The sequence below is a fragment of the Dendrobates tinctorius genome, unplaced genomic scaffold (assembly GCF_039654945.1).
Source record: "Dendrobates tinctorius isolate UK_male_01 unplaced genomic scaffold, ASM3965494v1 ptg000097l, whole genome shotgun sequence".
NCBI classification, from domain to species: Eukaryota; Metazoa; Chordata; class Amphibia; order Anura; family Dendrobatidae; genus Dendrobates; species Dendrobates tinctorius.
In genome coordinates, this window is record NW_027361765.1 from 17347334 (window position 1) to 17375088 (window position 27755).

The 27755-nt window shown below is 47.0% G+C and overlaps 1 protein-coding gene across 2 annotated transcripts in view; it reads left to right on the forward strand.

The window, feature by feature from the left end:
- Window positions 1-27755, forward strand: part of LOC141098925 (threonine--tRNA ligase 1, cytoplasmic-like) — a 116171-nt gene that overhangs the window by 83638 nt on the left and 4778 nt on the right. For both annotated transcript variants that reach the window (XM_073586935.1, XM_073586934.1), the window contains exons 12-21: window positions 5769-5847; window positions 8089-8235; window positions 8605-8703; window positions 9490-9656; window positions 20897-21059; window positions 21201-21338; window positions 21438-21515; window positions 21643-21743; window positions 21975-22079; window positions 23529-23601. In XM_073586935.1, coding sequence (XP_073443036.1) covers window positions 5769-5847; window positions 8089-8235; window positions 8605-8703; window positions 9490-9656; window positions 20897-21059; window positions 21201-21338; window positions 21438-21515; window positions 21643-21743; window positions 21975-22079; window positions 23529-23601 — 1150 coding nt within the window. The remainder of the gene's footprint in view (window positions 1-5768; window positions 5848-8088; window positions 8236-8604; window positions 8704-9489; window positions 9657-20896; window positions 21060-21200; window positions 21339-21437; window positions 21516-21642; window positions 21744-21974; window positions 22080-23528; window positions 23602-27755) is intronic.

The following is a 27755-nucleotide window of genomic DNA, read 5'->3' on the forward strand; positions in this document are numbered from 1 at the left end:
CAGGTCTCTGGTGGCTTCTTCCCACCCACTGCACTGGATTGACAGGTCTCTGCCTACATGTGCATATAGAAAGAGACCTGTCAATCCAGGGCAGCAGGCGAGGAGAAAATGCCGGGGACCCGCCTGTCCGACTAGTCTCCAGTGCAGCTCAGTCCCCAGCAGCTATAAAATTATATTTGTGTCTGACACGCTGCATCGTGTCAAGATACCTGGCTTAGGCTACTTTCACACTAGCGTTTTTTTGTGCTGCGTGCGCAGTCCAAACGCATGCAGAAAACGCATCAAGCGTTTTGCATGCGTTTGCTTATTTTATGCGCATGCGTTTTAACCAGTTTGTTGCCATGTGTAGTCTTAAAACGCATGTGTCTTTAAACGCTGACATGCGCATGTCCATGCGCATGCCTGCGTTCCCATAGACTATAATGTGATTTTTATCGGTCGTCCATGACAGCACCACCTGAGAGAGGGGATCCGCCCTTCAGGAACAGGAAACCTACAGATACAAAAGGGCGGCACCTCTTCCACGCATCAGTTGGTTTCCTGTTCCTAGAGGACGGGACTTCCTTCAGATCGTCCATCATGGAGTCGCCGAGGGATTCCCAGGCCGGCTGACCGACCCAGGTAGCGAGGGGGTCTCCTACCTCAGTCAAGCTCGGGTCCCTGGAAGCGCCACGGTGGGGCCGGGTAGGTCACCACGATGGTGGTGAGAGCAGGTGGAGCCAGGGTTCCGGTGGACAGCCGCCTCCATATTGCCACACCAGGAGGTATGTATGTCCCGGGCCCCTCCTGGTGCGCTCTCCCCGTGGTCCGCTCTCTCTCTCTTCCGGCCGGGCCGGCGGTGGCGCCCGGTCGGCGGGCGCAGGTCGGCGCGGGTGGGGGCTGTGGCCTTGCCTGAGCCGGAGGCGCCGTGTCGGCTCCTTCTGCGCGTCCCTGCAGGCCTCAGACGGGTGGTGGAAGTGACGCGGCGGAGGGGACGGGGACGCCGAAACCGGAAGTCGGGTGCCGGCCGGCTTCCGGCGCGCGCCGCGTGTGCACTGCGGTACTGGGCGGTGGCCGGGGGGGGGGATGACCGGAGCTTGCGGGGGGAGGGTCGTGGGGGGGTCCCGGGTGGGAGGTGCGCGCCAGAACCCTGCTGACCCGGACAAGGAGGCCTTAAAAGGCAGGAGGTGACGCTGCTGGGGTGTTTCTGAAGGCCCAGCGATGGATACGACAGAAGCCCCCATAGAGCAGCTGGACGAGGTGCAGGAGCACCCACAGAAACAGGCCACAGTGAAACCACATGCGAGTGGCCAGCAGAAGAAGAAACGGACAGGCGGACAAAGCCACAGAAGTTCCTCCAGGCTAAAGGACCCTCCTGCCTCCCTCCGTGATCCGGTACCTGCCTCATCTGCATGGGTAAGAGATCTCCGTGAATGTACCCTGATGCAGTGTTCCCTTATGTTTTTTTGCAGGGGAAGAAAGCTACGGGAAAACAGAAGCACAGGGAATGTGCCCTCTGTAGTTCCCCCCTACCAGATGACCACCCTAAAAAATTATGCCAGCCATGCATACGACAGACGGTAGGGGTTAATAAAGACAGGGAGTCCAGGGGTAGATTGTCAGGCCCTTATACTCTCCCCCGTTTATGCAGGTAGCGGAAGAGACACCTGACTTTACTTCAAGCCTGAGAGAGATGATCAGGGCAGAAATGAAAGTCTTACCTCAAGGTGAACCTTCTAGGAGAAGAGAGGCTAGTGGTTTAGGCTCGGAGGCCTCAGTCACTCCTAGGAAAGGTGACAACTCCTCGGACTCCTCGGCCTCCTCGTACCCTGATGCAGTGTTCCCTTATGTTTTTTTCGCAGGGGAGGAAAGCTACGGGAAAACAGAAGCACAGGGAATGTGCTCTCTGTAGTTGCCCCTTGCCGGACGGCCACCCTAAAAAATTGTGTCAGCCATGCGTGAGACAAACGGTAGGGGTGGAAGGGGACGTTGGCCCTGGGGTAGATTGACAGGCCCTTACACTCTCCCCGTCCATACAGGTAGCGGAAGAAACGCCGGACTTCACCACAAGCCTGAGGGACATAATCAGGACAGAGATAAAGGCCCTATCTAAAAAGGATTCCTCTAGGGGAAGAGAATGTAGTTTCTCAGGTTGAGTCCTCGACCGCCCTAAGGATCGATGACTCTTCAGATTCCTCGGCCTCCACTTCGTCTTCTTCGGAGGAAGACTCGAGTCGATTCTGCTTCCCCTTAGACCAGATGGATAAGCTAGTTAAAGCAATAAGGTCCACCATGGGGGTAGCAGACACAAAACCGGAACTTTCAGCTCAGGACGTGATGTTCGGGGGTCTAGATCCCAGGAAGCGGAAGGCCTTTCCATTAAATGATAAGGTCCAGAGCCTAATAGATAGGGAATGGAAGAGACCTGAAAAAAGAGGCTCCTTACCTCCGGCCTTCAAGCGGAGGTACCCGTTTGACGACCCAGTGGTAAACGGATGGGATAAGGCCCCTAAGCTGGACGCGGCAGTAGCCAAAGCCTCCAAAAAATCTTCCATTCCCTTTGACGACATGGCCTCCTTAAAAGACCCGCTAGATAAGAAAGCAGACTCCTTTTTGAAGGGAACTTGGGAGATGTCAGCAGGTGCTCTAAGACCAGCGATAGCTGCCACATGTACGGCCAGATCCATGATGGTCTGGCTAGACCAATTGGATTCCCAACTAAAGGACGGAGTCTCAAGAGCTTCTATCCGGAAAACGCTGCCAATCATCCAAAGTGCGGCAGCTTTTTTGGCTGATGCTTCAGCAGACTCTGCGAGGATGGCAGCCAGAACTGCGAGTTTATCTAACGCAGCTCGAAGGGCCCTTTGGTTAAATTGCTGGCCGGGAGATATCCAGGCCAGATCACGACTCTGCTCCATTCCATGTGAGGGTGAATATCTGTTTGTCCCAGTCTTGGATGAACTCTTAGAGAAAGCCGGGGATGATAAAAAGAAGTTCCCCAGTCTACCGAATCCTTCTTACAGACGTCCCTTTACCAGGAAAGGCTATTTCCGTAGAAGGCCGTCCAGAGATCAGGGCAGATGGGAGGACAAAAGAAGGAGAGGTACAGGCCCAGTGTTCCATCCTCAGGTGGCTGGCCTACATCTGACGGCGTGGAGTTTGAACGGACACTGCTGAGAGAAAAAGGCTTCTCCCCAGACCTGATTAACACCCTACTTAAAAGTAGAAAAGTCATCACTACCAAAATCTATGTCAGAATTTGGAATAAATTCCTGCACAACTCTGGAGTGGTCGCTGGCGCTTCAGCACCTGTAAACCAAATCTTAGAGTTTCTTCAGAAAGGTCTGGATATGGGGCTCTCCACTAGTACCCTTAAAGTACAAGTATCAGCCTTGGGGGCCCTCTTTAGCTGCAACATCGCGGGTAATTACTGGATCAGTAGATTCATTAAGGCAGCAGGTAGATTCAGGCCAATAGTGAAGGATAGATTCATGCCATGGGACCTGAACCTAGTCCTCACGGCTATGACAGAAGCCCCATTCGAACCTATCTCATCAGCTTCCATAAAGAACCTGTCCCTCAAAGTAGCCTTCCTGGTAGCTCTAACCTCAGCTCGTAGGGTAAGCGACATCCAGGCATTATCTAGACGTCCTCCTTATATACAGATCAAGGACGATAGGGTAATACTCAGACCTGATTCGGCGTATTTACCTAAGGTAGTTTCCAGCTTTCATAGGACACAGGAGATAGTCCTTCCATCTTTCCTCCCTAATCCAGCTAATGAGAAGGAAGAGAAACTTCACACCTTGGATGTTAGGAAATGCCTCATAGAATATCTGGCAGTTACCGATCCCTGGAAAAAAGATAATGCCCTGTTTGTCTCCCATCAAGGCCCTAGGAAAGGTTGTAGAGCGTCAAAAAGTACACTAGCCAGGTGGGTTAGAGAAGCGATCTCAATAGCATACACCTCAAAAGGCAGGTCGCCACCCCGGAAGCTGAGGGCGCATTCCACCAGAGCCATGGCGACCTCGTGGGCCGAAAGATCAGAAGTGTCCATTGACCAGATATGTAAGGCGGCTACTTGGTCCTCTCCGAGCACCTTTTATAGTCATTATAGGCTAGACTTGGGTGCTTCCACAGACCTCTCTTTTGGTATAAGGGTACTGCAGGCTGTAGTCCCTCCCTAAATAGTTTTACTCTCTGTAATTCTCTCAGGTGGTGCTGTGATGGACGACCGATAAAGTCTTAGTTACTCACCGGTTAACAGTGTTTTTCGGAGTCCATGACAGCACCCGTATATTCCCTCCCTTTAGTTTAAATTTGGGAGTGCACTTCTTCCTCTCGTATGTACACTGGTAAGGAATAGATGTGTAAAAGTACTGTATATAAATTTTGCTATTAACCATTGTGGTCCTCTTGTGCTCTGTAATCCAACTGATGCGTGGGAGAGGTGCCGCCCTTTTGTATCTGTAGGTTTCCTGTTCCTGAAGGGGCGGATCCCCTCTCTCAGGTGGTGCTGTCATGGACTCCGAAAAACACCGTTAACCGGTGAGTAACTAAGACTTTTTGCACATTCCGTGCGCTTTTGTGCGCACGCATTTTTTGACACAGGTTGGGCGCACAAAAAATGCAACAGGGTGCGTCCGGCGCGCCTAGGCGCACACTGGAAAAACGCATGCGCACAAAAACGCTTACAAACGCTAGACCATGCGCACCCATGTTAAGCATAGGGGCGCATTGCACGTGTACGATGCGCTGCACTAAAAAACGCTAGTGTGAAACCAGCCTTAGATCATACAACCAGTGCCTGATACATGCTGCCCAAACTATGGACAAATTGTATCAGCTGACAGGTTCCCTTTAATGCTGAATTGCGGCTTCAGATTAAAAAAAATAGCTGAAAGCATGACTATCCAAGAGGTGACTGGACCAAGAGGAAGGTACTCGCTGGCTTCTCCCCATTATGTGTCTGTATGCGGAGAGACCTGCTAGTCTAGCTGAGTGGACGTCCCACGGTGCAGCCAGCAAGATTCAGGGAAAAGGTTCTCGATTTTTTTTTCTTTTTTCTTTTTACTAGAAAATAATCTTTTATATCAAATTTTAAGAGTGCAGCTTTATTTTGTTAAACACTATGGTATGCAGACATTGAAAATGTGATATAGGAATTGTATTACACCTATAGAAAATAAGTAAAAATGAAGGTACTTGGTGCATAAATTGGCCAATTCATGTGAGCCCAACAGCCAGCGAATAGGCAACCTTATCAGCTGGGACCCCAAACTTAGCATGATGCCTCTCCCTGGCCAAAAGCCTACAATGACATGGGCAGGCAGGATCAAGCTCTGTTTAAACCTGCCATAGGATGATGGGTGGAGTGCTCAGTCAGAAGGCGTGTTACAAATGTCAAAATACTGACCTGACCGTCACTGCCAAACAAAGACAAATGTTCACATGTGCAAGCTACGAGAGCCACTCTATTACACATGTATTGGCCAACTTATGCTCGAAGTACCTTAATTTTTACTTATTTTCTATAACATAATGTAATTCTCATTTCATGTATTTAATGTCTGCATCCTATAGCGTTTAACAGCGTGCAGAATTAATTTGTTAGTTACATATAGAATGGCTCTCTTGGTTTGCACCTGTTCACATTTGACTTTCTGTTTGGAATTGATGGTCAGTCTTTTGATATTATATAAAATTTTGTCATCACATGCACAGTAGTTTTCTCTACTTTACTGTTATCTCTCACTATGAAATCCCTAATTCCCTGTGTCCTCACTTAGGTGTGGTCCTCTTATTGACCTGTGTAGAGGTCCCCATGTGCGGCACACAGGGAAGATTAAAGCCTTAAAAATATACAAGGTAAATATTGGGGCTTGGTATAGGTTTTTACATTGTATTTTCAGAATATATATATATATATACAGTCATATGTAAAAGTTTGGGCACCCCTATTAATGTTAACCTTTTTTCTTTATAACAATTTTGGTTTTTGCAACAGCTATTTCAGTTTCATATATCTAATAACTGATGGACTCAGTTATATTTCTGGATTCAAATGAGGTTTATTGTACTAACAGAAAATGTGCAATCTGCATTTAAACAAAATTTGACCAGTGCAAAAGTATGGGCACCCTTATCATTTTCTTGATTTGAACACTCCTAACTACTTTTTACTGACTTCCTGAAGCACTAAATTGGTTTTGTAACCTCATTGAGCTTTGAACTTCATAGCCAGGTGTATCAAATCATGAGAAAAGGTATTTAAAGTGGCCACTTGCAAGTAGTTCTCCTATTTGATTCTCCTATGAAGAGTGGCATCATGGGCTCCTCAAAACAACTCTCAAATGATCTGAAAACAAAGATTATTCAACATAGCTTTTCAGGGGAAGGATACAAAAAGTTGTCTCAGAGATTTAACCTGTCAGTTTCCACTGTGAGGAACATAGTAAGGAAATGGAAGAACACCGGTACAGTTCTTGTTAAGCCCAGAAGTGGCAGGCCAAGAAAAATATCAGAAAGGCAGAGAAGAAGAATGGTGAGAACAGTCAAGGACAATCCACAGACCACCTCCAAAGACGTGCAGCATCATCTTGCTGCAGATGGTGTCACTGTGCATCGGTCAACAATACAGCGCACTTTGCACAAGGAGAAGCTGTATGGGAGAGTGATGAGAAAGAAGCCGTTTCTGCAAGCACGCCACAAACAGAGTCGCCTGAGGTATGCAAAAGCACATTTGGACAAGCCAGTTAGATTTTGGAAGAAGGTCCTGTGAACTGATGAAACAAAGATTGAGTTGTTTGGTCATACAAAAAGGCGTTATGCATGCGCTGTATTGTTGACCGATGCACAGTGACACCATCTGCAGCAAGATGATGCTGCAGGTCTTTGGAGGTGGTCTGTGGATTGTCCTTGACTGTTCTCACCATTCTTCTTCTCTGCCTTTCTGATATTTTTCTTGGCCTGCCACTTCTGGGCTTAACAAGAACTGTACCTGTGTTCTTCCATTTCCTTACTATGTTCCTCACAGTGGAAACTGACAGGTTAAATCTCTGAGACAACTTTTTGTATCCTTCCCCTGAAAAGCTATGTTGAATAATCTTTGTTTTCAGATCATTTGAGAGTTGTTTTGAGGAGCCCATGATGCCACTCTTCATAGGAGAATCAAATAGGAGAACTACTTGCAAGTGGCCACCTTAAATACCTTTTCTCATGATTTGATACACCTGGCTATGAAGTTCAAAGCTCAATGAGGTTACAAAACCAATTTAGTGCTTCAGGAAGACAGTAAAAAGTAGTTAGGAGTGTTCAAATCAAGAAAATGATAAGGGTGCCCATACTTTTGCACCGGTCAAATTTTGTTTAAATGCAGATTGCACATTTTCTGTTAGTACAATAAACCTCATTTGAATCCAGAAATATAACTGAGTCCATCAGTTATTAGATATATGAAACTGAAATAGCTGTTGCAAAAACCAAAATTGTTATAAAGAAAAAAGGTTAACATTAATAGGGGTGCCCAAACTTTTACATATGACTGTGTATGTATGTATATATATATATATATATATATATATATATATATATATATATATATATATATATAAAAAAAAAATTTTCTTATATCAATCATATTTTTCTCTTGCCTTTCTGCTGCTTATAGTGTTATTGCTAATACCATTCATCTGCCTGATTAGTCTGGAATTGATGTAATCCCTCTCGCCCCCCCCTGCTGTGAGTCAACACGGACAGGAATAATGTGCTTTCTGATCTATGCCAGAAGCATCAGAAAACCCCGCTGTGTGGATGTGTCCATAGCCATAAAGGTGGTTATCCGGAGCCGTTAATGTCAGTGCCGATGACGAGATCGGCAGGTATCATATACATGCCCTAAACGGCGGGTCCTAACGTCCTCAGCACTGCTCACTACCAATGTGGACGGCACTGGATAACCCCTTTAACTTTATAGTGACCTCTCTAGTGTCCATACATTGAAGTACTCCTGCATTGATCAGGTTGATTGATAAGAGCAGACTCTGATCTGAATATCTTCTCATATATTATGTGATTGTTTTTCATTCCCATCTTACTATAATCTTGTAGAATTCTTCTACGTATTGGGAAGGGAAAGCGGACATGGAAACATTGCAGAGAATATATGGGATTTCCTTTCCTGATAATAAGCTAATGAAGGAGTGGGAGAAATTCCAGGAAGAAGCGAAAAACCGAGATCATAGGAAGATTGGAAAGGTTTGTATCTCTCTCATTATGAAGTGGGAAGTCAGTGATCACCTTGTTAACGTGCTGGGTATTTGTAGCCTGTTCTATGAATTAGTCTGTAAATAAATGGTAAAATATATCAGATTTACTGCAAAAAAAAAACCCCCGTATATAAAACTTACATGCACATTGAGCAGTTTCCTAATTTCTATCTATTACACAAATGTCTCCTGTTTTTGAGGGGGGCTATGTGAGTATTAGGTACAGCTTACAGGTACAATAACATTTCTTTTTATACATAGTAATACAGACCAAAAGATGCAGGTTTTTACATAAGCTGTTCCTGAAATGACCGTTGGTTATTAAATCTTCTAATGCTTAATTTTCCTTTGCTTCCAGGACCAAGAGCTGTTCTTCTTCCATGAGCTGAGTCCGGGGAGCTGCTTCTTTTTACCTCGGGGGGCTTATATCTATAACACGCTGATTGACTTTATCAAGGTTAGAGCAGCATTTGGAGTTAGTGTAACTTTTATTTTCTGTAGCAAGAAGTATGAAGGATATACGCACCTTTTGTATATGTGACATCTGATAAATGTGCAAAGATGTCGGTGATGGACGTACAAGGACTAAAACCCCACCTGTTGTAGTGATGGTCCTTCCTTTTGTATGTGGCACTGGCATCGGCAGAATTAAGAGATATGAAAATATTTCAAGCCAATTTCAAGCCAGCCATTGTGATTAGGAGGCAGGGGTCTGTGCTTATTGATATGGTGCAGACTTATTTTTTTTTTTCAGATCAGACTATACCATGAATGAAGATTTCAGCCTAGTGTATTCAGAACACACTTTCACATAGTACTAATACCTCCACAAATAAAGATTTGATCACGGCTCGCTCCAGTGTTTGCTGTGCAAGCCGGAGGTCACTTTTCAGTGCTAGTCTATGAGAGGCAGAACAAGGTTCTCATACACTTCCATTGAAAGCTTGTGAACATTACATCTGACTTCTGGTCAGTCAGAAGCTGCAGTCGTAGAATAGTGGTTCAGGACAGGAGGGATGCCGGGAAGGACTGAAGACTGCAATGGGTAAGTATAAGACCTTAGATTAGTAACACCATTCCAGCTCTGAAATATAAAAACCGCTGGAGTGGTGCTTTAAGTGAAGTACTAGTGAAATGTTCACATTACTTCTTCAGCTCTTAGCTTTCATGTCAGTAACAATTCTGTGCCATGATCTTTTCTGAGGACATGCCCATTAATGGCATAAATGGACTGCTGTTACAGGAGGAATACCAGTTGAGACATTTTACAGAAGTAGCAACACCTAACATCTACAATAGCAAGCTATGGGAAGCGTCTGGCCACTGGCAGCATTACAGTGAGAACATGTTCTCCTTTGAGGTTGAAAAAGAAATGTTTGCACTGAAACCTATGAACTGTCCTGGACATTGGTGAGTTTTTAATGTTCCTGTTCCTTTTATGTCAATACAAAATCAAAGTTTCCATTTGTCTGTTTAGATCACACAGTATTTACCTGTTTGTGTGTAGCACGCATGTAGATCTACATGTGAAGTGAATTGTGGCACAGGTCGAACAAGATACAGATAAATGGACACAACACATACTCTGTAACCACTATCGCTATGTATCCCCCCCTCTATGCCCAAAGTCGGGGCTGGGTACCATCTGCTAGCACACAGGAGCTGCCGCCTGCACAGCACACACGTTCGCGGGCGCTGCCGCCTGCACAGCACGCCCAACTCTTGCACTAGTACTTTACTGCTCTTCAGTCACACAGTCTGACAAACAGCACTGCTACACATACATTGACACTGGTCTGTGCTCAGTACACTATATCCTCCTCTCTAACCAGTACAGTGAGAGGAAATTCACCATTTACATCATGTGATCTTGTTACAATAGCAATTGCTGGCGGCTTACTGGAGTACTGGGTGCTACAGCTTTAGCCCATAAGTTCCAGAACAAAGGAAAATATTAACTGATAACAGTAGCATTCAATACATGCTAGTCCTTAACCATTCCCACTTGGTAGGACACGGAACCACAGTCTGTGCGCATGTCCACCTGGGCCATGAGATTGTTCTTGGCATCTCCATAAATAAACCTTACCCCCATCCCCTTCCCAGGGACTAGCACGAGTGGAAGTGTTTCCCTTACCAGGGTCACCAAACTACTTGAGTCGTGAACTTCCATTACTAGGACACGGTTCAGTTAGCTGGTATATGTGAGGAACTGCACCGCCGGTGGGGTAAGCAAAGTAGGAGGAGTGTTGGCCAATGCTGCTGTCCCAATTGGTTCTGGGACTTAATTACACCATCTCTCTGTACCGATATGTTATATGAACCTCGCTGCCAGTGTTGCAGACCCCAATTTTTCTTCGCACAAATCTATTACAGGGACTGCTCTCCACACTCCTTCGAGCTGCACCAGCAGCTATGAAACCGCAGCAATATCTCCTTCTGGCAGGACAGCTCCTCTATACTTTCAGAGAGTGTAATGCTGCTGCTGCCTGTAGCCTGGACATTCAGTCTTTACACTGCAATCTCCTGTGCTCTCTGGAACTTTACACCCGCATTTCATTCACCAGTTGTAGGGATTTACTTTCTCACGTAGGAATTGGGTAGCGTTCACACAAGCAGTTCAGTTTGCTCCAAACTGGTGCAGTTTTATTGCTTTCATAAAACTCCCAAGAGATTCAAAACCAAAAATAGCCTTTTCTGGGCACAATGGTATCACAGCAAATAACCAGTTAATTTACCAAGCACATACATCAGTGTGGGCTCACCCCAACAAACAGTCCTTTCTTCCAGAGCAAAATTTACATCCCACCAATCTCGTTCTCCTCTTCAGCCTGTGCCCCAGCGCCAAACCGCAGTATTCAACTTCAGGCACATTTCACTCTGAATAGGCAGCAACCTCCATACTGTTCCATGCAGCTCCAACACACACACTGCTCAGCCTTCCCAGCTGACCTATGAAGTCCCCACCTAGAGAGAGACCCTGCGACATCTCGCTGAGCTACAGCTGACATTTTCGCTGGTAACTCATGAACAGCACACTTGATTCTGCTCCATCCAGCAGACTTCAATTAATATAGACTTGGCACACACCAAAAAGATTCTGATGCAGAAAGGTGGTTTTAATGGATTGCAGTACATACATACAGACGTTTCGGTCTAGGACCTTCATCAATGTACTGTGAAATATAAATAAAGATAACAAAAATAAAAATTGACAAAGAAAGTATATACAACAAATTACATGGGTTTTCAAAATGAAAAATGGATAACATGCTGAGACATCGTTCACATTATAGCACAGAATAAATGTTGGCACAGGGAATAGCAAGCAATCATGAAGAACAAGATCAAGAGAAGGAGGCACATACCAATAAGTTGTACTGTGAGCTCTTAGTGACTGGGCTTTAAGGGAGACACCTATGGGAAAATGAAGCTGCTATAATGGCTGCTATGGTGGCCAGAAGTAAAGAGTAAAGGGATACACAAGCTGCACCACATCCATTACATACCAACACTGCAAGGAGGCACCTGCGGCCGTCCCACTGTGGGAGGAGAGGAAATGCTAAATAACTTCATGACAAGAGGCATAAAGACTGTCAGGTTGTGCATAGAGAGATCATTGGATCTTACCGTGGTTCTATATAACAAGTGGACGCAGTATCCACCGCGAATCCAAGGGTGCTGTGATAAGAGAGAGTGACAGGGTTTTATAGTCCTGGGTGAGATGTAGCAGGTGCCTCCTTGCAGTGTTGGTATGTAATGGATGTGGTGCAGCTTGTGTATCCCTTTACTCTTTACTTCTGGCCACCATAGCAGCCATTATAGCAGCTTCATTTTCCCATAGGTGTCTCCCTTAAAGCCCAGTCACGAAGAGCTCACAGTACAACTTATTGGTATGTGCCTCCTTCTCTTGATCTTGTTCTTCATGATTGCTTGCTATTCCCTGTGCCATCATTTATTCTGTGCTATAATGTGAACGATGTCTCAGCATGTTATCCATTTTTCATTTTGAAAACCCATGTAATTTGTTGTATATACTTTCTTTGTCAATTTTTATTTTTGTTATCTTTATTTATATTTCACAGTACATTGATGAAGGTCCTTGACCGAAACGTCTGTATGTATGTACTGCAATCCATTAAAACCACCTTTCTGCATCAGAATCTTTTTGGTGTGTGCCAAGTCTATATTAATTGAAGTTCACGGATTGGGATCCTACTTGTGCACCACCTCCGGTAACCAGGGTTGTGCCAACGGTTTTGTTCCATCCAGCAGACTGACACACCTAGTGAACACAGACCCTGGTTCTAGTAAAAAGTTAGCCAGGTGTATTGAATCAAGACCTGCAGCGATAGGATTTATTCCAGTCCTGCCTGGCTTTGCTACAACGGCAAGTTGTCTTTATTTTACAATACATGTGTTCATTCATTTTCTCCTTCGTCTCATTGGGGGACACAGGAACCTGTGGGTGTATGCTACCGCTATCTGGAGGCTGACACTAAGTAAACAACACAAGGTTAGCTCCTCCCCCGCCGTATACAGCCTCGCCCTGCTTGCGGGCGGAAACTAGTTTTTTGCTTAGTGTCTATGGAGGCACACGTCTGGTCTTTTTCTCCAGACCTTCTTTGACTTTTTTCTATGAAGATTAGACAGGGGCAATGGATCCTATTGAAAGGGTCCGATTTCCCCAAACCATCAACGGGCGAGCACGTGCGAGTGGCCCTCCACATAACCTCTCCCGCGACGTGGGACATGATGCCCGACCTGGTCCTGTCCATCCCTAGGTAATGAAACCATGGGCTGCGCAGAGGCACAAGATGGTCCGAACCGCCCCCACTGCTCCACCAACGCTTGACGGCGGTGCTACAAGTCGGCGGACGGTCCCTCTCAGCCCTGGAAGCTGGATGGAGTTAGGGGGCCTGCACCGTCCTGGATTTCCCCCCACCCACCCCTATTTCCCTCTACCTGTCGGAGAAGACGTCCTGGATGGAGGTACAGACAGAGTGGGGAGGGCTCTGGAGGTAGCGCCAGTGGAGCTCTGCATGCAGTCGTCGGGGTAGCAGAAGGCACTTGGACTGCAGGGACAGCGGTGTGCTCCGGGAAGGGTGCGCTCCCCTCCCCCGTCCTTTCTCCCCTCCCCTGTCCTTTCTCCCCATAGCGGCGGGGGTAGTGACCCAGTGCCATCCGCGTGCTGGCAGCCTACCGACCGCCGCCCCCGGCGGACGGATGCTGTAAATTTAGCCCACGGTTTCGGCCGGGGGTAGGCCGCGGCGGAAGTCCTGCCCTCCCCATGCGATTTCACTTCCAGCGGCCCGCCCTCCGGAGCCTGGGCGGGCGCTGGATAAATTGAGACCCCGGCTTCATGTCGGGGTAGGCCGCGACCGGGAAGAGAGGTCGGCCTGCCCCACAGCGTTACAGCAAGCAGGACCCATGATTGGTGGCACGTGCGGGGACGCAGGACCGGGTAAGTGCGGTCTGTCTGTAGGAAGCACGCTATAGACTCTCAAGGGGTGCTCCCCCCCCCCCCCCCCCGCAAGTCTCCAGTAGGGCAGTACAGACACCTGGCAGAGACAATATGGCTGGGAAAGGGAAGACGCACACGTTCCTCTACGCTGCATGCATCTCCTGTAGGGCTTCGTTTCCGAGGGCGCAGAGCAGCAAATTGTGTGAAGCCTGCGACTCCGAACCCGCCCGGGAGCCCTCCCCTGCAACCGAGTCCAACGATCCAAATTCTCTGGAATGGGCTCTATCACTATCGCAGTCTATGGCATCGCTTACAAAGGCGATCGAGTCTCTTCGCGCTCCAGATAGGGGCAGGGATGGTGGCTCGCTTATCTGGGAAGGATCCTCCACCTCACAAGAGCCTCCGGCCTGCAGGGGCCGCTCTCATGCCAGGCAGGTGCGAAGGAGGCGAACCCACACGGAATCTCCCGGCCCATCCGGTGCATCGGCATCCGTGAGTTCAGCATCACGCTCTCCTTCACCAGTGGTCAGGAGCGGGCAGAGTTCAGATTGTGACTCAAACGAGCCACTGGACTTAGATACCCTGGGGTGTCGGGAAACAGTGGACAGCCTCATTGATGCTGTTAATCAGACCCTGGGGCTGGAGGATGATGTCACCCTGGCCTCAAGCCATATCCTTTAAGCGGGCTAGGCGACCGCATAGAGTGTTTGGCACTCATCCAGAGTTTGAAGACTTAGTGCAGCGTCACAGAGAACGGCTGGATAGGCGTTTCTCGGGCCAGAAGACAATAGAGGCAAGATATCCTTTTGCCCTGCAACTCCATAAGAAATTGGAGGAAGGAATCCCCAGTGGTGGATCCACCAGTGTCACGCTTGGCCTCGAAGACCTTATTGTCTGTACCTAGTGGCTCGTCCATTAAGGACCCCACTGATCGGCTCATAGAGAGTTTGGCTCGCTCAGTTTTTAAGGCATCAGGTTCAGCTCTCCCTCGTTCGCAGCAACGTGGGCAGCCAAGGCCATGATGTCATGGTCAGAGTCGTAGGCCTTGCAGGATAGAAACCTGCCTGCGGAGGTCCAGGATAGGGAGCGACAGGTCTCATATAGAGCCAGCCCATTGGGGAGGATGCGCGCTCGCCAGCGCAGGTTAAGGGGAACCAGGGCCCAGAGATCCTCAGCTAAATGACTCGGAGCACTTTTTAGGCGACATCAGCAGGGTAGGTGGCTGCCTGCTCTATTTTCACCATGTCTGGGTCAAGGTAGCGCACGACGCATGGGTGGCGGAACTGGTGTCTTCGGGATACAAGATAGAGTTTATCAGGTACCCCCCAAGACGTTTTTTTTTGTCCCGACTTCCCAAAGTGGAGCCCCGGGCAAAGGCATTGCTAGGGGCCATCAATTCAATCCAATACAACGGAGTCATTGTTCCCGTACCAGAGCACGAGAAGGCTCAGGGGTTTTATTCCAATCTGTTCGCAGTCCCCAAAAAGGACGGGACAGTCAGGCCGGTTTTGGATCTAAAGCTCATGAACAGGTTCATCAGGATCAAACATTTCAGAAAGGAATCTCTCCGTTCAGTTATATCGGCCATGGGGCAAGGAGAGTACTTGGCCTCTGTCGACATCCAGGATGCCTACCTGCACGTCCCCATTTTTCCTCCGCATCAAAGGTTTCTACGGTTCGCCATCAGTGGCCAACATTTCCAGTTTGCAGCACTGCCCTTCGGGCTAGCCACCGCCCCCAGAGTGTTCACGAAGGTAATGGCAGTCGTGATGGCCGTCTTACACTCTCGGGGCATAGTCGTCTTGCCATACTTAGACGACCTCCTGGTGAAAGGTCCCTAGTTTCGGGCATGCGAGGAGAATATCAGCATTACACTGGATACCCTCTCCCGCTTAGGGTGGTTGGTCAACAGGAAGAAATCATCCCTTTGTCCCAGCCCAGGGGATTTCCTTCCTAGGGATGATCTTCGACACCTCCCGAGGGTTGTTAATTCTCCCTCAAGACAAAGCCCTAGCGCTCCGGAAAGGGGTCCAGAGGCTTCAGCAGCCAGTCCCTCACACCATTCGTTTTGGGATGAGGGTACTAGGGAAGATGGTGGCAGCAATGGAAGCAATTCCGTTTGCCCAATTTCATCTTCGCCCCTTGCAGCACGCCCTCTTGTCATCTTGGGACAAGAACCCGTTCACGCTCGATCAGCAGTGCCGGCTGTCCTCTCAGGTCACTAGAGTGGTGGACGAACAGATCCTCCCTTCTTCAGGGAAAACCGTTTCCCCCGGATCACTGGCTAGTGGTCACAACCGACGCCAGCCTCGGCTGGGGAGCAGTTTTTCGCCACCACACGACTCAGGGGCTATGGTCACAACAGGAGGCATGCCTCCCTATCAATTTGTTGGAAATACGAGCGGTCCGGCGGGCGCTGCAGCATTTTCAGCACTTCCTAGCAGGACGTCCCATTCGAATTCAGTCAGACAACGCCACGGCAGTGGCTTAAGTAAATCATCAAGGGGGCACGCGCAGCAGGGCAATAATGCGCGAGGAGGCACACGTGCTTCACTGGGACGAAAGGAACCAGTCAGTATTATCAGCAGTCCACATCCCAGGCGTGGAAAATTGGGCAGCAGACTTCCTCAGCCGGCAGGAGGTCGCAGCTGGGGAATGGTCTCTGCACCCCGAGGTCTTCCAGGAGATTTGCCAATGGTGGGGAACACCGGATGTGGACCTGATGGCATCCAGGGTGAACTCCAAGGTGCCCGTGTTCGTCGCTCGGGCTCGGGACCCGCGGGCGTTCGCCATGGATGCGTTGGTTCTACCATGGAACATGTTTCGCCTTCCATACTTGTTTCCCCCGCTGCCACTACTTCCGAGGGTTGTCAAAAAGATCAAAACAGAAGGGGTTCCAGCAATTCTGCTGGCCCCGTCGGGCGTGGTACGCAGACCTAGTGCAGCTGCTCACCGACGTCCCATGGCGACTGCCAGAGCGCCCAGATCTACAGTCCCAGGGACCGATCTTCCACCCGAACTCAGGGGCCCTGTGTTTGACGGCATGGCCATTGAATCTTGGATTCTAACTCAAGCGGGGTTTGGGCGCGAGGTGGTCGCTACAATGATTAACGCCCGGAAGGCTTCCTCGGCGAGAATTTACCATCACACCTGGAAGGTCTTCTTTGCTTGGTGTCGAGAGCATGGGCTTTCTCCCCTAACATTCTCTATTCCCAACATCTTGGCTTTTCTCCAGTCAGGCCTAGACTCGGGTCTGGCCCTGAGCTCCCTTAGGAGATAGATATCGGCGTTGTCTGTCCTTTTCCAGCGAAAAATTGCTACCAATATGCAGGTGAAGACTTTTATCCAGGGAGTCTCTCATTTGGTACCACCCTATAAGGCGCCGATGGACGCCTGGGACCTTAACCTGGTCCTGAGTGTCCTGCAGGAAGCTCCTTTTGAGCCGCTACAGGATATTTCTTTGTTCCTTTCCTGAAAGGTGGTATTTTTGATAGCCATTACCTCTGTTAGGTGAGTGTCGGAGTTGGTAGCTCTGTCTTGCCGAGCACCATTTCTCACCTTCTATAAGGATAAAGGATATAGGTTGTACAACGGGAAAATTGAGGAAAAGAATCAGAAGACATATCTCTGATGCTATTAACCCCTCCAGCTTCAATCCATCAGCGGTCTCCAGGCATTTTTCACAACATCATTCTGGCAATTTTGATAGCTTCAGGTTTAAAGCAATAGAGTTAGTAACACGGTCTACCAGAGGGGGCGATAGATAACGTAAACTACTTAAAAGAGAATCTGCTTGGATTTTTACCTTGGAAACTAGGATGCCAATAGGCTTAAATAATAGACAAGATTTAATTAGAATATATTAAAAATCCTAAAATTATGATTCTTATGCTAACAATTATAACCTGCTCTGTCTGACGTTCATAAATATATGTTTTTTTGAGTAAAAATTATATTATGGAAGTATTGTGGAGGATAACATGAAAAAAATCTCTGTATATATATTCTGTTATATCATGTATTGTAAAATATTTGTAAAATGTTTGGAAAAATTACTGCTAGCGTATTAGCTTCAGTTAGGGTTAACACTTGTTTTTAAATAGTCAGTCTTATAGGTGGATGCTCACAAGTGTGATCTATTAATGCTTAATCAACTATAGCACCACCTATCCAAGGATCTTTTCCTTCATATATCCCAGAAAAATAGCAATGTGTATTATGGCAATGATAAAGGTTTAGCCAAAACGCGTCTTGCCGTGCGCTTTACAGCAGTAATTTTTCCCATCTCTGCCTATATTCATAATATGCTGCTATGGATAAATATTTTTAATCTACGTTTAAAATAAAGAAAAAGATTTTTTACGTACTTCAAACCTGGCTCGCTGGATTCATCTCCTTTTCGCATAAGGATAAAGTGGTGCTTAGTCCAGCTCCCCCCTTTCTGCCGAAGGTTCTGTCCTCATTCCACATTAATGAGGATGTTGTCTTGCCTTCGTTCTGTCCTGCACCGGTACATCGCGTGGAAAAAGCTCTTCACACGTTAGACCTGGTGAGAGCACTGAGGAGGTACGTGTCCCGGACGGCACCTTTTCACCAGACGGACACGCTGTTCTTGCTGCCTGAAGGGCGCAGGAAGGGACTCGTAGCCTCAAAATCCACCATAGCCAGATGGATCCATCAGGGATCAAGGCGCACTCTACTCAGGCAGTTGGCGCCTCTTGGGCACTTCGGCATCAGGCTTCAGCAGAGCAGGTGTGCAAAGCAGCAACCTGGTCTAGCCTGCACACGTTTACTAAACATTACAATGTCCATACTCAGGCTTCAGCAGACGCGAACCTGGGTAGAAGGATTCTCCAAGCAGCAGTGGTGCACCTTTAAACAAGAGGTGCATATAGCTCATATACAAAAAAAATCAATCCTTAAAAGATACTTTATTGACCAATCATTAAAAAGTTTTCAAAACTTCAAAAAACAGGCAAACAAAAATAGGCTTATTGCTGATTTTCAAAATCCAGCCACAAACACTACAGAGTCGTTCCAATGTCAGGTAGAGGGTCACAAACCTATTTGTCCCTATAGGGCCCTATATCTCTCTCCTACCTGACAGCGGAGGTTGGCACCCTCTTGATACGCAAATGGCGCCCCCGCTCCTCGGCGACTCTCCCTAATCACACTTGACTCCTATCTAAACAACATCAGCTTGGAGTACAATAGATGGCCAGGGACAAAAATATAATAGATAATAACCCCATGACACAAACCACCAAGACAAAAATGTAAGGAATAGTAACTGGAAAAAACTCTAATTTTTGGCAGATTTGTAAACATTTGCTTTGGAAGGAAAAGGGGTCTAAATAACCCTATTTAGCTGTCTCCCTGCCTGACAGCGGAGCTTTTACACCCTACGTTACTCTGGTGCCCCCGCTCCACGTGGGCTGACCCTTACTGACCCCTACACTTCACACCCAGAAAGAGGAAAGAGGGTGTCAGAACATATGGCAAGGGAGACAGGGGTAATAACTTAGAATTATCCCTAAAAAAATCCCCCCCAAAGACAAAAAATGTTTTAATAATAATAAAAAAAATGTATCTGCAAACCGATGTATACAGTGTACGGGATACTAGTGCATTAGCAAAGGCAGTTGCAAGTAAAGGGGGTAAGATATCAATCAGAAAAGATACACAATCATTTAAATGTTCTTAAGCAGCATTATGTCCCTTGGCCATATGTTCTGACACCCTCTTTCTGGGTGAGAAGTGTAGGGGTCAGTAAGGGTCAGCCCACGTGGAGCGGGGGCACCAGAGTAACGTAGGGTGTAAAAGCTCCGCTGTCAGGCAGGGAGACACCTAAATAGGGTTATTTAGACCCCTTTTCCTCCCAAAGCAAATGTTTACAAATCTGCCAAAAATTAGAGTTTTTTCCAGTTACTATTCCTTACATTTTTGTCTTGGTGGTTTGTGGCATGGGGTTATTATCTATTATATTTTTGTCCCCGGCCATCTGTTGTACTCCAAGCTGATGTTGTTTAGATAGGAGTCAACAGCGTGATTAGCGAGAGCCGCCGAGGAGCGGGGGCGCCATTTGCGTATCAAGAGGGTGCCAACCTCCGCTGTCAGGTAGGAGAGAGATATAGGGCCCTATAGGGACAAATAGGTTTGTGACCCTCTACCTGACATCGGAACGACTCTCTAGTGTTTGTGGCTGGATTTGTAAAATCAGCAATAAGCCTATTTTTGTTTGCCTGTTTTTTGAAGTTTTGAAAACTTTTTAATGATTGGTCAATAAAGTATCTTTTAAGGATTGATTTTTTTTGTATATGAGCCGTTGAATAATTAATCCAGAATTATATTTATTAAGAATTTTTGTTAAGAGGTGCATATAACTTGGATCGATGAGTCATTCTCCCACCCAGGGACTGCTTTAGGACATCCTACAGTTCCTGTGTCCCCCAATGAGACGAAGGAGAAACATGGATTTTTGTGATAACTCACCGTAAAATCCTTTTCTCCGACACTCAATGGGGGACACAGCACCCACCCTATTAGCCAGTTGGCTCTTGTTGATTTAATTAATGTGCTTTGTTTTTTTGAGGGTGTCAGGGTGGTTCTTTTCCAGACATATTGTTTTTTGCATTAAGGCTGATTGTCGTTGTTCTCCTACTGCTTTTGCACTAAACTAGTTTCCGCCCGCAAGCAGGGCGAGGGTGTATACAGCGGGGGAGGAGCTAAACTTGTGTTGTTTACTTAGTGTCAGCCTCCAGATGGCGGTAGCATACACCCACAGTTCCTGTGTCCCCCAATGAGCGTCTCGGAGAAAAGGATTTTACGGTGCGTTACCACAAAAATCCATGTTTTCCAGCGGATTATGGAGCGTATCCACCTGAAATTCGTCCTGTGCACATACCCTACCTAAGATATAAAAACTTCTGTGATCAGAGTTGGATCAGAACAGAAGTTACAGGAAGGTGTCAGCTGTGTAATACTGCCGGCACTCGCTATGTATGGAGAGGACCCAGCTCTTCAGCCCACAATATACAACCCTAGCACACATCCACTGTATCTGTTGGTGTCATATAAGTAAGAGAAATAGATACAAAAACTTCAAGGCTGGAAACCTATATCTAGATGATAATCCGTTTTTTGTAGTATTTTATCTGTGGTTCGTCATTGATGTTTCCTCTTGCAGTCTCATGTTTGGGCATCGTCCTCGCTCATGGAGAGAATTGCCTTTGCGCTTTGCAGACTTCGGTGTCCTACATCGTAATGAGTTATCTGGAGCATTAAGTGGACTGACCAGAGTTAGGCGCTTTCAGCAAGATGATGCACATATTTTTTGCACAATGGAACAGGTAAAAGTGAAATCAGACTGTAATGCACGTATTAAAAGTGCGCATCATATCAAGGAAATGGAAACCTGTGCTCCACTCAATCATGCCCTGAATGAACTAACAGTCCTACTAGTATTAAAACCTGAATACCTGTCTTCCTAGATAGAAGAAGAGATGAAGGGATGCCTGCAGTTCCTGCAGTCTGTATATGAGGTGTTTGGATTTACTTTCCAACTCCACCTTTCAACCAGACCTGACAACTACCTCGGAGAAATTGAGATGTGGAATCAGGCCGAAAAGGTATTTCTAATTGTCATTGTGAATACCAATATTCACATTTACTGTTCATGAAAGGTAACCCATGTGAAATACTTAATATATTTTTTCCCTCATATCTAGCAACTTGAGAACAGTCTTAATAATTTTGGACAACCCTGGAAATTGAACCCAGGAGATGGTGCTTTCTATGGCCCAAAGGCAAGTATCAAGTTAGCCATTTCTGCTGTAGAGTTTCTTGCCAGTATAATATATTTCTTCCTTAGTTTGTGGCAATCTTTTAAATTGCATGGACAATTGTAATCCTAAATTGAATCTTTTATTGCAGATTGATATTAAAATCAGAGATGCCATTGGAAGATACCACCAGTGTGCAACAATACAGCTCGATTTCCAACTCCCAACACGCTTTAATTTAACATATGTAAGGTAAGGGTTTTTTGTATACTGTCCACATTTGTGCCATAAACCTACATCTTCACTGCTGTTCTTTACCTCCACTAAGCGCTGTCCTAAGATTAAACCTGTGAAAATGATAGACTTGGCAATCTGCCTGAAGACTTGACACAGAACATAGTCCCAGATGTGAACAACGCCTTAGAAATTCACTGGATAGATCTGAATTTCTGTGTTTTTGATTTTGTTCTTTTTCTGCTGCAGCAAAGATGGAGATGACAAGAACAGACCCGTCATCATTCACCGTGCCATCTTAGGATCCGTGGAACGGATGATAGCAATTCTTTGTGAAAATTATGGAGGAAAGTGGTATGATATCTTTTTTTATTTTTTTTCTGAGAACATAAATGATTAAATGATGTTAAATTCTTGAAATCAATGTGGTTTTGCTAAATGTTGCCCTATGGGTGCATTCAGACATCAGTTACTCACATACGTTTACCTGTGATTTTACACTGATGGGCTTTAATGGATATGTGTCCAATGAGGCTGTTCACAGTTCCTCTATTTTTGCGTAAGCGCTTCCACACAGAATCATGGAGGTTAGATTTTTTTTTTTTTAATTTTTTTTTTGATCCGAGTCGTGGATCAAGGTCGCCGATGCGATATTTTTCTTAGTTTTTACCATGAAAAAATAGAAGACCTTGACCATCTCTGATGAAAATCAGATCAACATCTGATAAAACGCAGACTATTCTTTGTGTATGAGAGAAATTGCTGATGACTGAATGATGCCTAAGGGCAGGTGCAGACGGCCTTAGATTCTCTCATCCCAGAGGACTGAGCTGATTATGCCAATGACACTCTTCAAATTCTAATCAGTGTGATCATACAGTGCTCCGAATCTCTCGTATGAGAAGATGGAGCAAAAAGGTCTTAATCTTCTCCATTCTCTGAGGCTGTGGAAATCTTGAGTGCTTTCTGATGTTTCCCACATTTGGACTTTGTATGGTCATGCGCAAACTGAATATCGAATCCATCTCAGGTATGCTGCGATTGTTTTTTTTTTGTTTTTTTTTTTGTTTTTAAGACACTGAGGAAAAAAATTAAATATGTGCACAGCCCCATAGAATAACATGGGATCAAGTGCTACCCATCAAAACAATGGATAGCACTCACCTGATTATTACGGCCATCTGCACGAGCTTTTACTCTGAGTGGGGAGAGGTGAGTATAGATATGTCAGGAGTTTTGATTGGCTTATATCAGTTTTGCAGAAGTACTCCGCTACATAAAAGCTTTGGACACAGACATTTTTCTTTTTTGCAAAAACCAAAAACCAAAATGAAAAAACCTGTATATTAATTTTTTTCCACAGCAAAATAAATGCAATAAAACTGCCTGTATTTTATAAAATTTTGCTTTTTTTAATGGGTTTTGATTGTTTTTAGAAAATGTGTCATACTTTCCTTACTGATTCCCATGCACTTGAGTTCTGGTGCTTTCTGGTCTTGAGTCTCTGTATTCTCCTTCTCCAGCTATGGAGTCCTGACACTAGCATATGACCACTACAACCAATCACTGGCCATTCTGGGACACCACGGTGGCTAGTGACTGGCTGCAGCAATCATACTGTTTGTTGTGTTGTCATTGCCGAAATACAGAGCCCGGCAAGTGATACTAAAGTGGCTGAGGATCAGTAAGTCGAGTATGACTTCAGTAGTTGACTTACAACCGTCTAAGTGGTTTCCAAACACAAATCTTGACAATTTCTGTATATGTCTGAAATGATAATGATTTGTCTTTTTTTTGCACTAGGCCATTTTGGCTTTCACCACGACAAGTCATGGTAGTCCCTGTTGGACCAAGCTGTGAAGACTATGCCCAACAGGTATGTATCTGTTTATATGAACAACCTATGAATATAAATCTTGTGAAATCAGATGTATATCAGGCAACAAAACCATAAAAAAGTCCTATGCGCAAAAACAACAATAACTACTGTACAGACTAACCTAGGGTTGTGCTTGCCTACCGGGTCTCTTGTTTTGCTGGTCAGTACAGATCCGATCCCCACCGATCTAATATGTATTAGGTGGACAGTTGATAAATGTTCGTAGGTGAAACTGCTCTAAACATGGCTTCTCCCAGTAATCACTTATATCATTTTGTCATGGATTATGATTGCAGTTTTATTGTAACCGAAAAATAACCTAATAACTTAAAATTGGAATTTATTTGCAGATAATTTGGCTGATATGTAGTAATAATGACTACATTTATGCTGATACTTCCGAACAATAGAAATCTGTGTCTCAAGTCAGAAAGTGTCCAAAAAGAACTATTAAATGTTTCCCAATGGCTAGGAATCCCATATGATGTGACCAACAATTTAGAAAGATGCAATTCAGATATATATTTACATAGCATTATATGCAAAGAAAGTATTTTTTAAACATGTGGGGAAAAAAACCTTTAGTTAGTTGCAGAATGTTTGGACATCTGCTTCCAGGACCACACATCCATGCTCCAGCCAGTGCCAGCATACTGTATTTTGACATTGTGATAAAAGTATACCGTCTCGCATTTTCTCCTTCGCCTCATTGGGGGACACAGATACTGTGGGTGTATGCTTCTGCCGCTAGGAGGCTGACACTAAGTAAAAAACAAAAAGAGGTTCACTCCTCCTCCGTCGTATACACCCTCGCCCCTATTGCGGGCGTAACTCAGTTTTTTGCTTGGTGTCCATGGAGGCACACACGTCTGATTTTGTTCCAGTCTTTTTCTTTTTTTTTTTTCTTTTCCCATGAAGATGAGACAGGGGCGACGGACCCTATTGAAAGGGTCCAATCTCCCCAAACCATCAACGGGCGAGCACGTGTTGAGTATCGTCTCCACATATCCTCTCCCGCACCTTGGGACATATCTGGGCCGTTTTTCCCCAGACCTTTTTTTTATTTTATTTTTACCGTCTATGAAGATGAGACAGGGGAAACGGATCCTATTGAAAGGGTCCGATTTCCCCAAACCATTAACGGGCGAGCACGTGCGAGTGTCCCTCCACGTATCCTCTCCCGCGACGTGGGACACAATGCCGGACTTAGCCCTGACCACCCCTACGTATTGAAACCATGGGCTGTACAGAGGCACAAGACTAGTCCGTGCGGCCCCCACTGCTCCACCAATGCTTAGACTGCGGTGCTGCAAGGCGGCGGACGGTCCCTCTCCTCACCCCCTGAAGGGGTTAGATGGAGCTAGGGTGCCTGCACCGTCCTATTTTGTCAAGGCCCCCTCACATACCTGAGCTGGGAAGCTGAAGAGGATCGCCAGTGAGGAGAGGACCTGGGAGGGCTCCTGCGGCGAAGATCCGGGGCTGGAGCCCTTAGCTGTCAGATGCCACCGGCCAGTGGCTGCAGAGCGGTGTATCCCCCCCCCGTCGCAGGCAGGGGATAAATTGAGGCCGCGACCGGAAGTTCCGCCTCCAGGCCGCGCGTCACTTCCGGCGGCCTGCCCCCTAGGCCTGGGCGGCGGGAAATAAATTTAGTCCCTGGCTTCGGAGCGCGGCTAGGCCACAGACCCGGAAGTACCGCCCCTGGACCGGTTTATATGCTGGCGGTCCGCCCCACAGCTGGTGGCGCGCGATTTTTGTGCGGAGGCGTCCAGGAACGGGGGGGCACAGGACTGGGGTAAGTGCTGCCTGGGAGACCACAGGGAAAACAAGGTGCTACCTCCTTCCCCCTATCCCCAGCAGCTGACAGATACAGCATGTCCGAAGAAGCAGCATGCATTTCTTGTCGGGCTGCGTTTCCGCAGGCACAGAGCAAGCGATTATGCAAAGCCGGCGACTCCAAACGCACCCAGGAGCCCTCCCCTGCGACCGAACCCACAATGCTGGTGTGGGCAGATCGCAGAGGACAAGGCTCGGAATTCCCGCTGTGCAGCGCCCAGAACCCGACGCCTAACAGAACCTCAGTGTCCGTCCTCCCCTGCGACCGTGTCCAATGTGCCAAGCCCCCCAGAGTGGGCCCTATCACTGTCACAGTTCATGCAATTGAGTCCCTTCAGGCCTCAGATGGGGGCAGGGACAGTGGCTCGCCGGCCATAGAGGGGACCTCCACCTCACAAGAGCCTCTCGCCTGCAGGGGCCGCTCTCACTCCAGGCAGACCCGAGGGAAACGAATCCACACGGTGTCGCTAAGTCCATCCGGTGCCTTGGCATCTGTAAGTTCTGCTTCTCGCTCCCCGTCACCAGTGGTTGATAGCGAGCAGACCTCAGAATTCGACTCAGATGAGCCCCTTGACCTGGATACTCCAGCGTCACGTGAAACAGTGGACAGCCTCATAGAAGCCGTCAATCAGACCTTGGGGATCGAGGATGATCCAGCAGCGGCTACGGGGCATGAAGTGGCATGTAAGCAAGAGAAGCGACCGCACAGAATTTTTTCCTCTCACCCGGTGTTTGAGGACATAGTGCAGCGGCACAGAAAATGTCCAGACAGGCATTTCTCGGGTCAAAAGGTACTCGAAACAAGGTATCCGTTTGCTTCGGACCTCCGTAAAAAATGGATGGAATCCCCGATGGTGGATCCTCCGGTTTCGCGCCTAGCCACTAAGACCCTGCTATCCGCCCCTAGTGTTTCCTCAATTAAGGATCCCACGGATCGCCTTATAGAGAGCTTAGCTCGCTCAGTATATGAGGCGTCAGGGTCAGCGCTCGCTCCCTCATTCGCAGCAACTTGGGTAGCCAAGGCTATGATTTCATGGTCAGAAACATTAAACAAGGTCGCGCAGGAGCAGGATCTACCTGCAGAGATTTCGGAGGTCGCAGGTCAGATGGCGATGGCCGGAGACTATGTAATCAATGCGTCTTTGCATGCGGACAATTGCTCGGCACTTGCTGCCGCTAATGCAATTTCTATCAGAAGAGCCCTATGGTTAAGGACATGGCAAGCCGATTCTACTTCTAAGAAGTCCTTGATTTCCCTGCCTTATCAGTGCGGCCACCTATTTGGGGAGAAGTTGGATCAACTTATCTCCGACTCCACAGGAGGAAAGAGCGGGTTTCTCCCTCAACAAAAGGTCAAAACGCTTTTTTGTCACCCGTTTTCAGGCACGTTTTTGGGCCTTTCGCAAACCCAGGTGGACTACAGCGGCCAATTCCGCCGCCTCAGGCCACCCCAACCAGGATAGGGAGCGGCAGGTCTCATATAGAGCCAACCCATTGGGGAGAATACATACTCAGCAGTCCAGATCCCAAAGATCGTCGGCCAAATGACTCGAGGCCTTTACCAGACGACACCGGCAAGGTGGGCGGCCGCCTACTCTGGTTTCACCACGTCTGGGTCAATGTCGCTCACGACGCATGGGGAAAGGAATTGGTGGCCTCAGGTTACAAAGTAGAATTTGTCAGATATCCTCCAAGACATTTTTTTCTTTCCCAGCTTCCCAGGGTGGATACCCAGGCAAGGGCTCTATTGGGAGCCATCAAATCGCTCCAGCACAACTGAGTCATTGTTCCAGTGCGAAAGATCTCAGGGGTTCTTGTTATGAATGAGTCACCGAGGAGGAAAAACAAAAACAAACTAAGCCACAGAAAACCAGAGAGGTTGGTAACTAAGCGGATTGCAGACCCCTGATCCTATCCACACAACTAGCAGTAGCCGTGGAGCGTACCTACGATGATCCTAGATGCCTCCTCACAGCCGGAGAACTAAATAAACCTAAAGCAAGAAAAGGGGAAATCTAAACTGCCCCAGAGCAGACCCCAAAGCAATAGACAGCCCCCAAACATGTATTGTCGGTGAGACAAGATGAAAACACAAACACAGATAGAAAAATAGGCTGAGCAAACGATGGGGCCCACACTAACTAGAAAGGACAGGAAAGGAAAGATGCTGTCTGCAATCACGCACAAAGCCCTGCCAAAAAATGTCCAACACTTTCTGATAACAAGAACCCTGAAGTCACTAGACTTCAATTCCCTATATCAGCACTCTGGTATATTCTGAAGACAGAGCAAAAAGAGACCAATCTGATCAGGGACAA